The sequence below is a fragment of the Carcharodon carcharias genome, chromosome 8 (assembly GCF_017639515.1).
Source record: "Carcharodon carcharias isolate sCarCar2 chromosome 8, sCarCar2.pri, whole genome shotgun sequence".
Classification (NCBI taxonomy): domain Eukaryota; kingdom Metazoa; phylum Chordata; class Chondrichthyes; order Lamniformes; family Lamnidae; genus Carcharodon; species Carcharodon carcharias.
Genome location: NC_054474.1, coordinates 146,086,952 through 146,100,319, shown reverse-complemented (window position 1 = coordinate 146,100,319; position 13,368 = coordinate 146,086,952). Strand labels below are relative to the sequence as shown.

At 47.8% G+C, this 13,368-nt stretch overlaps 1 protein-coding gene across 4 annotated transcripts in view; it reads left to right on the top strand.

The window, feature by feature from the left end:
• The window catches only part of col5a1 (procollagen, type V, alpha 1), a 367,061-nt gene that overhangs the window by 215,331 nt on the left and 138,362 nt on the right, over nucleotides 1–13,368 (top strand). For all 4 annotated transcript variants that reach the window (XR_005943793.1, XM_041193587.1, XM_041193586.1 and 1 more), the window contains exon 5: nucleotides 12,027–12,161. Coding sequence is in view for 3 of the 4 variants with exons in the window: in XM_041193587.1 (XP_041049521.1) it covers nucleotides 12,027–12,161 (135 nt within the window). In the remaining variant the exon portion in view is untranslated. The remainder of the gene's footprint in view (nucleotides 1–12,026; nucleotides 12,162–13,368) is intronic.

Below are 13,368 nucleotides of genomic sequence, written 5' to 3'. Positions count from 1 at the left end.
CTTCACATAGTCCAACCCTTCCCTTCCCTTTCTTAACTCTCTGTCTCCATTTCTGGGGATAGACCACAAACTAAATTCAGAACAGACCCCCACAGCTACCTTGACCAACCTAATGGCGATCCCTCAGAGTGAGGAGTCCTAATGTAGAGAGGAAGAGAGAGAGAAAAAAGGGGGGGAGAAAGAGAGAGAAGGGCTGAACAAGATAGGAGTGAAGTCATTGCAAGGAAGTGGAAAAGGGGATGTAACTGTCTAAGAAAGATGCAGAACTAAGAAGGAAAATAAATCCACATTCCGCATCCACAGTCAGTCATGGGTCAGTCTGTTGGTCAGCCTGTGCTTGATGAGGCATTGTGCACCTTCTTGAGCTTCCTTCTTGCTCTCGTGTCTTCAGCCTTCATCAGTGATACCTTGGTGAAGCCATCATGGATGGCCCAAGGTACTCTCTCCCCAGCTCTTGAGGTCAGAGTCAACCTTCAAGAAGGTTTTCAGGGTATCTTTGAAACATTTTTGTGGCCGCCCTGTGACCTGTGACCAGTTGCGAGCTGGGAGTAGAGAGCACACTTCGGAGGGCGAGTGTTTGGCATTCGGATGCAGTGGCCTGTCTAGTGCAGTTGCCCCACAAGAATGGTTGCTCTATGCTCAGGATGCCTGCTTCCTGGAAGATGATTGTGTTTGTCCATCCAGGTAGTGCATAGGATCTTCCGTAGGCAGCACTGATGGGATGTCTCGAGCTTTATTAGGTGTCGATGATATGTCACCCAGGTTTCACAGCTGTAGAGGAGTGTCAGGAGAATGACTATCTTGTGGAGTTAACTCCACATCCTCACAACCATTTCCTGTTGGACTCTATTCCATTTCTCCTTCTCCATTGCATCTGTTCCGATGATACAATCTTCCATGCCAACATTTTTGATTTGTCATCCTTTTTCCTCAACTATTAATTCCCCCACCGTGATTGACAAGGCCCTCCACCATGTCCAATCTATTTCCCACACTTCTGCTCTCACCCCTTCCTCTCCATCCCTGAACAGTGATAGGTTTCCCATTGTCCTCACCTTCCAGCCCACCAGCCTCCACATTCAACAGATCATCCTCTAGCAGATCATTCCTGCCACCTCCAGCAGAATGTCACCTTCCCCTGTCCGCCCCTTTCAGAAGCCCGGAGGGACTGTTCCCTTCCAGAGTGGCCGAGGTCCACTCCTCAGTCATCCTCAACACATCCCCCTTTCCCACGACACCTTTCCATGCAAGTGCTGGAAATGCAACACCTGCCCATTTACCTCCCCCCTTCTCACCATCCAAGGCCCCAAACACTCCTTCCCAAGTGAAACACTGATTTACTTGTACTTCTTTCAGTTTAGTACACGGTATTCACTGCTCACAACGAGGTTTCCTCTACAATGGGGAGATGAAAAGCGGACTGGGTGACTGCTTTGTGGAACACCTCCCTTCAGTCCGCAAGCGTGACCCTGGGCTTCCTGTCGCTTGTCATTTGAATTCTCCACCTTACTCCCACTTTGACCTTTCTGTCCTCAACCTGCTACAGTGTTCCAATGACGCTCAACACAAGCTCGAGGAACAGCACCTCATCTTTCATCTCGGCACTCTGCAGCCTTTTAAACTCAACGCAGAGATCAACAATTTTAGACCCTGACCTCTGTCTCCATATTGTTCTGTGTTTCTTGGCTGGCTTGTTTCTTTCACTCTTGTTTCTCTCTTATTTCCTTTACTTTGTGTTCATAAGGCAGCGATTCCTGATCCTGCCATTCACACCTCCTCTAGACACATCTTTTATTTCTTCCTTTGTCCCTTTGGTCTTGCACCACCAATCGTTTTGACATTGACCCTCTCCTATCACAGACCTTCCTTTTGTTCTTCCCCATACCCCTCCCCCTTTCACTTGTTCAAAACCTATTCCAATTCTAACTAAGGAAAGGTCACAGGTCTGAAACGTTACCTCTGGCCGGAATTTTCCGGTTCTGCCCTCCATGGGACCAGAAACTCCTGCCAAAGTTAATGGGCCTTTGGTTGATCTGTCAAGTTTTCCCTCCTGTCCGTGACGATTCACCTCACGGAAGAGACCAGAAAACCCCGGCCTCTGTTTCTCTCTCCAAAAAAGCTGCCCGACTGGCTAAGTATTTCTGGCATTTTCTGTTTTAATTAGCTTTCCAACACGGTGCACCACCTGACTCCCTGTGAGCAGTCAGTATTTTTGAAGGAAGCACCTTTTAGAAAGGTTTGCAATGATGAATTGAGGTAATGTGCTGGCTGTGTGTGCTGCTCCTTGCACGCAGAGTCGCAGTCTGTTGTTCCACCCGGTTTCTGGGGTGTGACTGAGTTTGGATGTGTGTCCATTTTAAATGGCGTTTGGTTTTAATTCAATCCTATTGCAGCTGGTTTTTGTACAATGTTACACTGCATCTGATTCCACACCAAGGAAATACATTTGTGACTTCTGTGAATTATTGAGATATTTTTCAGTCACTTTGTCCTCCTCTCCCTCATTCTGCTTCTCCCTCCACCCTCCTCTTCACCTTTCATTCTTTCTCACTTTCCCTTTCTCCGCTCTCTCTCTCGCTCTCCTCGTGCCTGTTCATTCTTCCTCTCCCCATCCTCTCTCTCTGTGCTCACCGTTCGCTCTCCCTCTCCTCACACATTTTTCCAATCTACCACTCTTCTTCTTTTTGTACCACTACAGTTTCCTGTTTCACTCAGCTCCAAATTTCTCTCTCTCTTCCCTTTCTCTCTCTTTCTTTCCCTCCCACTCTCTCGCTCTCCCTCTCTCTCACTGTCGCGCTCTCTGCCTGTCTCCCTCTCTCTCCATCTTTTCCTCAGTTGTTGCTGCTTTGTCTGGTTTATGGAATCCATTTGGTTTCACGTGTTCTGATATATCGTCACGCGATAAATAACATGAAGTTAAATGATTATTAAGCACTCAATCTTTTGGAAAGGATTCTTGAAAAGGCTGAATATTTAACAACCCCCTTTTCATTACTGAGCCACAATGACATGATGCCAGTCTGCACCAATGTTGGCCACCCTGCTCACTACCCTACCTGCCTGAATCACTCAGCACTCAATACACAACCCCAAACATTCAACCCTCACCATTCAGCATCCAGTACTCACACCTCACCCCTCAACAATCAACCCTCAGCACTCAACACTCCAACATCCCGCACCCAGCCACGATGCTGAGTGACAGTAGAATTGATTGGCAATGTGGTTTCAGGGAGGGAGAGTGTGCAAGTTGGAGGATTTGGAGATTGGGAGGAGCACAAACAGGAAGTTTTGGTTTGACTGATTTTGATAAAACAGAGAGAAGGTGACACATGTTGGCGCAGGTGGAATTTCTCTCCTTGTTTTGACTGTGGCCTGCAGCTGTTACTGCATTGCTCAGATCAGTTTGCTCTCCAATCACAGCTGTCTTTCAGGTTTTCGAAATGAAAAGCTTTGAGCTGCAGCTGCACAACATCATTGTGTCTGAAGCTCACAGCCATGTCTCTCCCCACGTGGGGGGTCTCACTTAAAGGGACTGGGGAAAAAGTAAATTCTTGACAAGAAACAGGAGGTGTGGAGGACAGGACAGTTTAGCTGGGGGAAGGACAGAGATTCAGTTATTTAACATGAAGCAGAGTTCCTTAAAAAGAGAACATCAATGCAATTGATTTACACCAGCATTCAGTGCAGCACTCCCTCAGTACTGACCCTCCGTCAGTGCAGCACTCCCTCAGTACTGACCCTCTGACAGTGCAGCACTCCCTCAGTACTGACCCTCCGTCAGTGCAGCACTCCCTCAGTACTGACCCTCCATCAGTGCAGCACTCCCTCAGTACTGACCCTCCATCAGTGCAGCACTCCCTCAGTACTGACCCTCTGACAGTGCAGCACTGCCTCAGTACTGACCCTCCGTCAGTGCAGCACTCCCTCAGTACTGACCCTCCGTCAGTGCAGCACTCCCTCAGTACTGACCCTCCATCAGTGCAGCACTCCCTCAGTACTGACCCTCCAACAGTGCAGCACTCCCTCAGTACTGACCCTCCGACAGTGCAGCACTCCCTCAGTACTGACCCTCCGACAGTGCAGAACTCCCTCAGTACTGACCTTCCGACAGTGAGGTGCTCCCTCAGTACTGACCCTCTGACAGTGTGGCACCCCCTCAGGACTGACCCTCTGACAGTGTGGCACTCCCTCAGTATTGACCTTCTGACAGTGCGGCACTCCCTCAGTACTGAACCTCCGACAGTGCAGCACCCCCTCAGTACTGACCCTCTGACAGTGCGGCACTCCCTCAGTATTGACCTTCTGACAGTACGGCACTCCCTCAGTACTGACTCTCTGACAGTGCGGCACTCCCTCAGTACTGACTCTCTGACAGTGCAGCACTTCCTCAGTAGTGACCCTCTGACAGTGCAGTGCTCCCTCAGTAATAACCCTCCGACAGTGCAGTGCTCCCTCAGTACTGACTCTCTGACAGTACAGCGCTTCCTCAGTAGTGATCCTCTGACAGTGCGGTGCTGCCTCAGTACTGACCCTCTGACAGGGGTCGCTCCCTCAGTACTGACCCTCCGACAGTGCAGCACTCCCTCAGTACTGACCCTTCGACAGTGCGGCGCTCCCTCAGTACTGACCCTCCGACAGTGCAGCGCTCCCTCAGTACTGACCCTCCGACAGTTCCCTCACTAATTCACTGGGAGTGTCAGCCTAGATTTTGTGCTTCAGGCCCAGGTTTTTGCCTCTCTGTTGTGACGTAAATTGCAGAACTTCCCAAACATCACAGGCCCTGCCCCCTAACACAGCACTTCCCAATTTCCTGGGGGCAGCACGCAGGCAGTTGGTCATTTAAATCACCAGTTGGCACCACTGTCATGGGATTTTGGTTGGCAAGGAGTGTGAAACCCAGAATGTATAGATTAGACCAGGTAAGAGCAGGTCTGAACCTTGTGGGTTAGTTTGGGTACCCCTTTGGAACTGGTTCCAGGTGACCTTTGTGGGAGGTCAGGCACGCTTTGAAATTGTTAAAAGTAGGCATGAATGTCTGTAAAAAGGGCACAAACTCATTAACTCTCAAGCTCATTGGAACTGACAACAGACCTGTCAAAATCATATGTCAAAACTGTCAGAAGCAGCTGTCAAAGGGAATGAGTTGGGGGGGGGGGGGTGGTGGTGGTGGTAGTGGCATGGGATGGGGCACAGGGAGTGTGTGGGAGGGTGAGGGCTGGAGGCCTGTTTCATGTTTTAATCTTCATTTTTAAACGTTGGACACAAGGAGGGAGCCCCGAGGTAGGCCTACTGCCCAGCCTACCTCCACACTCCGCATCCTTCACAGGGTCGCCCGCCCATCTTCTAACGCAACATCCCTGCCCCTCCCCCATACCCCACCCCACCACCCCCCCCCCCCCCCCCCCACACCCCCACACCCGGACTTAAAAATTCAACTCCTGGGCAGCCATTTTTAAAGGTTGGGTTCACAAAGCCAGGAATTCTTTCAACCTGACCCGAGAGCAAAAATCTGGGCCTCGTTTCCTTGAGTGGGATTTGAATCCATGACCTTCAGAGACGTGTGCTGCCCACTGGCTTCCAAAGGGGCTGGGCAAGGCTGCTCTCCAGCATCTACTCGTGTGTACAGGATGCCAGCAAACACCCGGCTACTTCTCTGTTTTTGTTGGGAAAGTGATTGTTAGTGTAGTCAGCGGAGACAGGCGAATACTCCAGAGTGAGACGGAGACCGAGTAACGAATTAGGATGATGTGGGAACTTGGTGCACAGGGCGAACAAGTGTGGTGTACATCGGGATTATTCTAAGTTGGGAACAGGAGCAGCTGAGCAGAAACAGACCTGGGTGTAAACCTCACCTTCGGAGCTGAGTTTGAAAAAAATATCAAACAGTGACATCACAGGAAAACTGTAAGTTCATTGGCTGGTAAGAAACTGCTGTTAGGGAGTCTCTTCAAATAGCTGTAAGTTAGAAAAGCGTATTATTTTTAAAGAAGTAGCTACTTGGATTTGAGTAAGAAACACTAGGAATAAGGGAAAGTCAGGGCAAGTAAAATAAAGTAATGTAATAAACCAAAGTAAAATAAAGTTAATGTAAGGGAAGCAAAGTTAAGACATGGCAGGGCAGCTCGGTTGTGTGGAATGTATATCCTATAATATGTGGGAAGTCCTGGACACCACTGGTGACCTGGAAGACCACATGTGAAGGAAGCGCTGCCAGCTGCAAATATTTGAGCTCCAGGCCTCGGAGCTTGAGCAGCAGCTGGAGTCTCTGTGGTGCATCTGCGAGGGTGAGAGCTTCATGGATAGCACGTTCAGAGAGATGGTCACACTGCAGGCTAGGAGCATGCAGACAAAAGGTAATGGGTGACTGCCAGGCAGTCCAAGAGAACCAGGCAGGTAGTGCAGGAGTCCCCTGTGGTCCTGCTCGCTAATTGGTTTTCCGTTTTGGGTGCTGGTGAGGGCATTGGTTCCTCAGAGGAGTGCAGTCAGAGCCAAGTATGTGGCAACACGAGCGGCTCGACTGTACAGGAGGAGAGGGAGAAGAAAGGAAGAGCAATAGTGACGGGGGTTCATTATTTAGGGGAACAGACAGGCATTTCTGCAGCCGTAGATGTGACTCCAGGATGTTGCCTCCCTGGTGCCAGGGTCAAGGATGTCACCAAGTGGCTGCAGGACATTCTTCTGGGGGAGGGTGAACAGCCAGAGGTCATGGTCTACATTGGTCCTTAGGTAGGAAGGGGGATGTGGTCCAGCAATCGGAATTTAGGGAGCTAGGTTGAAAATGAGCAAGCAGGACCTCAAAAGTAATAATCTCCGGATTACCCCCAATGCCACGTGCCAGTGAGTATAGAAATAGGAGGATAAGGCAGATGAATGCGTGGCTGGAAAGATGGTGCAGGAGGGAGGGCTTTAGATTCCTGGGACACTGGGACTGGCTCTGGGGGCGATGGCACCTGTACAAGCTGGAAGGGTTGCACCTGAACAGAGCTGGGACTGAGTTTCAGGGCATTTTGCTGGTGCTGACAGGGAGAGTTTAAACTAACTCAGCAGGGGTGTGGGAACCAGGAAAGAGTATTAGAAAGTAATACCAAGGTGCATAAAATACTGGGAGAGACGGATAGCACTAGAATAGAGAATAGTAAGTTAATTGGTGGAGTCAGAGTAAGGGAGAAAGTAATGGGGTGGAATTTTACGCCAGTGGGTGCTTACAGTCCTATCGAAGTCAGTAGAGTTTAGGACGACTCCCCAAGTTTTACAGGCCTGCCCTCACTGTGACGGGGCCATAAAATTCTGGCCAGGAAGTCTAAATCAGGGTGATACTGCACGTAAGTGAATGCGCAGAGCATGATAAATAAGATTGCTGAGGTACAGGCGCAGGGTGCCATGTTTTTTTTATTCATTCACGGGATGTGGGCTTCGCTGGCTGGGCCAGCATTTATTACCCATCCCTAATTGCCCTTGAGAAGCTGGTGGTGAGCTGCCTTCTTGAACCGTTGCAGTCCCTGTAGTGTAAGTACACCCACAGTGCTGTTAGGGCTATGATGTTGTGGTGATAACAGGGATCTGGCTGAAGGAAGGGCAGGACTGGGTGTTAAATAATCCTGGGAACAAGGTGTCCAGGAAAGATTGGGCAGGAAGAAAAGGAGGAGGGGTGGCGGTATTGGTTAAGAAGAGCGTTGCAGTGCTGGAGAAAGAGGATGTCCCAGAGTGTTTAAGGACAGAATCAATTTGGCTCGAGCTAAGGGACAAAAAGGGTGCAATTACATTGCTCGGTGTATTCAATAGACCACCAACTAGTGAGAAGGATGTAGAAGAACAAATCTGCAGAGAAATTACAGAGAGATGCTAGCTCAACCAAGGCCCCTTTGTCCATGTGTAAATTTCCTTTTAGGTCCCTAATTGGCCCCACTCCTCCTCTTACCACCCTTTTACTATTTATTTGTCTATAGAAGATTGGGATTCCCCTTTATGTTGGCTGTCAGTCTTTTTTCATAATCCTTCTTCGCTTCTCTAATATGCTTTTTCACCTCCTGTCTGAACCTTCTGTATTCCTCTTGGTTCTCAATTGTATTTCTACCTGACACCTGTCACAAGCGCACTTTTCTTCTTTATCTTAATTTCAACCTCCTTTTTCATCCAGGGAGCTCTGAATTTGTTCACCCTACCTTTTCCTTTTGAGGGAATGTACCTTGACTGTGCCCGAATCATTTCTTTTTTGAAGGTGACCCGTTGTTCAGCGACAGTTTTTCCTGCCAGTCTTTCATTCCAGTTTATCTGGCCCAGCTCAGTTCTTGCCCCACTGAAGTCGGCTCTCCCCCAGTTCATTATTCTTAGGCTGGATTTCCCATTGTCCTTTTCTATCATCATCCTAAACCTTGTGACACAATGATCACTGTCTCTTAAATGTGCCCCCATTGACACTTGATCTCCTTGGCCCGCCTCATTTCCAAGAACCAGGTCTTTTCTTGTTGGATTGGACACATACTGCTGTAGAAAATTCTCCTGAACACAATCTAGGAACACTTGTCCCTTCTCTGCTCTTACACTATCACTGTCCCACTATATATTTGGGTAATTAAAGCCCCCCATTATAACTACTCAATAAAGTATTAAATGAATATTTTGCGTCCATCTTTACCAAGGAGGTAGATGCTATCCAGGCCATGGTGACAGATGAGGAAACTCTGTCACTTGAAGGGTTCATTATTGACAAGGAGGAAGTGTTGAATAGACTGTCAGTGTTTAAAGTTGACAAGGCACCGGGACCGGATGAGATGCATCCAAGGATATTGAAGGAAGTGAGAGTAAAAATTGCAGGGGCACTGGCCATAGTCTTTCAGTCTTCCCTAGATTCAGGAGAGGTGTCAGAGTACTGGAGAATTGCAAACAATACACCCTTGTTCTAAAAAGGTTGTAAGTCTCAGCCCAGCAATTAGAGCAGTCAGTTTAACTTCAGTAGTGGAGAAGCTTCTAGAAACATTTATTTGGGATAGAATTAGTAGTCACATGGAAAAATATGGGTTGATTAGGAAGAACCAGCATGGATTTCTTAAGGGAAACTTGCTGGAGTTTTTTGAAGAGGTAACAGAGAGGGTTAATGAGGGTGATGCCGTTGATGTGGTTTACATGGACTTTCAAAAGGCATTTGATACAGTGCCACATAACAGACTTGTGGGAAAAGTTATAGCTCATGGAATAAAAGGGGCAGTAGCAATGTGGATACAAAATTGGCTGAGTGATAGGAAACAGTGAGTAATGATTAATGGATATTTTTCAGACTGGAGAAAGGTTTGTAGTGGAGTTCCCCAGGGGTCAGTATTGGGATCCTTGCTTTTCCTGATATATATTAATGATCTAGAACTTGGTGTGCAGGGGACAATTTCAAAGTTTGCGGATGATATGAAGCTTGAGAGTGTTGTGAACTGTGAGGAGGACAGTATAGAATATCAAAAGGAAATAGACAAGTTGGTGGAATGGGCAGATAGGTGGCAGATGAAGTTCAATGCGGAGAAGTGTGAGGTGATGCATTTTGGTAGGAAGAACATGGAGAAACAATATGAAATAAGGGTTACAACTGTAAAAGGGGGTGCAGAGGTACGTGGGTATACATGTGCATAGATCATTGAAGGTGGCAGGACAGGTGGAGAGAGCAGTTAATAAAGCATATAGTATCCTGGGCTTTATTAATAGGGGCATAGAGTACCAGAGCAGGGAGGTTATGCTGAATTTATAAAAGACACTCATTAGACCTCAGCTGGAGTATTGTGTACAGTTCTGGACACCTCACTATAGGAAGGATGTGAACACATTGGAGAGAGTGCAGAAGAGGTTTACAAGAATGGTTCCAGGGATGAGAAACTTCAGCTATGAGGATAGATTGTAGAAGTTGGGACTGTTCTCCTTGGACAAAAGAAGGCTAAGAGGAGATTTGAAAGAGATGTTCAAAATCATGAGAGGCTGGACAGAGTAGATCGGGAGATTATGTTCCCACTCATGAAAGGATCAAGAGCGAGAGGGCACAGATTTAAAGTGATTTGCAATAGAAGCAAATGTGACATGAGAAAAAGCTTTTTCACACGACCAGTGGTTCGGGTCTGGAATGTCCTGCCTGGAAGTGTGGTGGAGGCAGGTTCAATCGAAGCATTCAAGAGGACCCTAGATGATTATTTGAACAGAAGCAATGTGCAGGGGTACAGGGAAAAGGCAGGGCAATGGCACTAGGTTATAATGCTCGTTTGGAGAGTCAGTGCAGACACGATGGGCTGAATGGCCTCCTGTGCTGTTAAAATTCTGTAATTTTGTGATCTCGGGGACAAAGTGTGTTTGAAGAGCTGGGGTTTTGAGAAGATTTTGAATGTGGGAAGGATCTTGTTCCTCTGAGATTGAAGCAGCTCTGAATTCTCACCAATCACTAATATTGATAGTAAAGTCTCTTCATTAATGTGAATGGACTGGACCCTAAATCCCCAAAAGCAGGACCCAATCTATCTCTGATTCAGGGTCGCCTGAAGCTATTCTCCTGGTGTCCTGGCCATTCTACAACAACCAGCATTGATATGGCACCTTTAACGAAACAGGATGTTCCTAAAGGACATCTCAGGGGCATAAATCGGACGAACGTTTGACATCGAGGCACGTCAGGGGGTATGAGGGTAGGTGACCACACATCAGGGGGTTTGAGGGCAGGTGACCACACGTCAGGGGGTTTGAGGGCAGGTGACCACACGTCAGGGGCTATGAGGGCAGGTGACCACACGTCAGGGGGTATGAGGGCAGGTGACCACACGTCAGGGAGTATGAGGGCAGGTGACCACACGTCAGGGGGTATGAGGGCAGGTGACCAAAAGAGGGTCTTTTTTTTTTGTTGTTCGTTCACTAGATGTGGACATCGCTGGCTAGACTGGCATTTATTGCTTATCCCTAATTGCCCTTGTTTGGAGGGCATTTAAGAGTCAACCACATTGCTATGGATCTGGAGTCATATGTAGGCCAGGCCAGGTAAGGACAGCGGATTTCCTACCCTAAAGGACATTAGTGAACCAGTTGGGTTTTTATGATAATCGACGATGGTTTCACTGTCATCATTAGACATTTTAGACATTTTAGACATTTAGACATCGTTAGACTTTTAATTCCAGATTCTTATTGGATTCAAATGGGGGGATTCAAACTCAGGTCCCCAGAGCATTATCACCCCTGGATTTCCAGATTACCAGTCGAGTGACATCGCCACTACGCCACCACCTCCCAAGGCTAGTTAAAGGAAGAGAGAGGGGCAGAGAGGTTTAGGGGGGCAATTCCATAGCTTAGGGCCCAGGCAGCTGAAGGCACGGCCACCAATAGTGAAGCAATGGAACTCGGGGATGCTCAAGAGGTCAAAATTGGAGGAATGCGGAGATCCAAGATCTCAAACATCTTCAGATTAACTGACGACAGTATTGATCTGATCTGTGCTTATGCCATTGTGCTGTCTGTAAAATGGCCTCTGCACTTGCCTACACACTGAGAGCTGATTGGATGTGAGCTGATTGGATTGAGGCTTCCAGCGGCAGGAGGGTTGGTAACCAGAGGGACACAGATTGAAGAGAATCGGTAAAAGAAGCAGAGGGGAGTTTAGAATTTTTTTTACAACAGTGAGGTTGTTGTGATCTGGAAGGCGCTGCCTGAAAGGGCGGTGGAAGCAGATTCAATAATAACTTTCAAAAGGGAATTGGAGAAATGCTGGAAAAGGAGAAATTTACAGGACTGTGGGGAAAGAGCAGAGGGAGTGAGATTAATTGGATAGACCTGTCAAAGGGCCGGCACAGGCACAATGGGCTGAATGGCCTCCTCCTGTGCTGTAAGATTCTATGCTGGAAATCTGCATTTAAATTACTGTACAGAAAACAATGGGAATGCTGTAATGAAAGGAATATTGTTAATATAATAATATTAATATTGTTAATATTTGAGGCCTAGTCCATGTTTGCCAGGCCTCTCTGTTTTCTGGTCCGTTGTCACTGACATAATTTTTGTCCTTGTTACAGGGCGACATCCAGCAACTCCTGATCGTACCTGATCACAGAGCAGCTTATGATTACTGTGAACATTACAGCCCTGACTGTGATAATCCCCTACCCGACTCACCACAGTCTCAGGATCCCAACTTTGATGACTATGACGTAAGTTCTTTCTTTCAGCAGTTTGTGATGGACCTCGCAGTTGGTCTTCTGGTGCCACAGTGCCTGAGCAGACTAACAATCCCATCGTCCCGAGCGACCACATTGTGGGGTCACCAATTCTCCCTTGGCCATATCCCAGGAGGCTTTGTCATCAGGATGAGGGAAATGTGTGGGAGTCCCCACACTCCAATTAGGGAGAGAGAGAGAGACTCACTCTTACCTGATAGGCTGTTTGACTGACTCAAACTCATCCCATTTTCCCCAGTCGCTATGTTTTTAAATTTATAATGGAAACCATTCAAAGAAAATGAAAATGTCAGTGGACTATTTGTGATGTCCCTTGTGTCCACCCTCCTGGGTATTTACATCCATAGTCAGGAAATTAATCTCCAATTCCAGGAGACTCCAGGCCAATCCCTTGCCTTGGCTGCCCTGCTTAATGTGACTGTGGGTTGGGGTTGTGGAGGTGCAGGTCTGCCTGGGACTGAGAAATAATCGTTTCCAACTCTTGGCCCTGTGTACTATATTCGCAAAATCCTATCCATGGTCAGTCAATGGCTCTTGCAAGTTTCCTCCATCCTGCCGCCCCCTCGCATGACACCCACCCACCCACACACACACACCCTGGGCTGCAGCGTGGAAGCACGAGGAAGGAATCCGACATCATTATTTGGGATTTGTAAATTTGAAATGTGTGGGGTGGAGGTATGGATCTGATGGTCATGTGATGGGTATGTGTGTGTGGGGATGTGTGGAGTATGTGTGTGTGGGGTATTTATGCATGGGCTATTTGTGTATAGGCTGTTTATGTGTGGGGTATTTGTGTGGGGGGTGTTTGTGTGTGGGGTATTTATTTGTGGGGTATTTATTTGTGGGGTATTTATTTGTGGGGTATTTGTGTGTGGGGTATTTGTGTGTGGGGTATTTTTGTGTGGGGTGTTTATGTGTGGGGTGTTTATGTGTGGGGTGTTTATGTGTGGGGTGTTTATGTGTGGGGTGTTGGTGTGTGGGGTGTTGGTGTGTGGGGTGTTGGTGTGTGGGGTGTTGGTGTGTGGGGTGTTGGTGTGTGGGGTGTTGGTGTGTGGGGTGTTGGTGTGTGGGGTGTTGGTGTGTGGGGTGTTGGTGTGTGGGGTGTTTATTTGTGGGGTGTTTATTTGTGGGGTGTTTATTTGTGGGGTATTAGTGTGTGGGGTATTAGTGTGTGGGG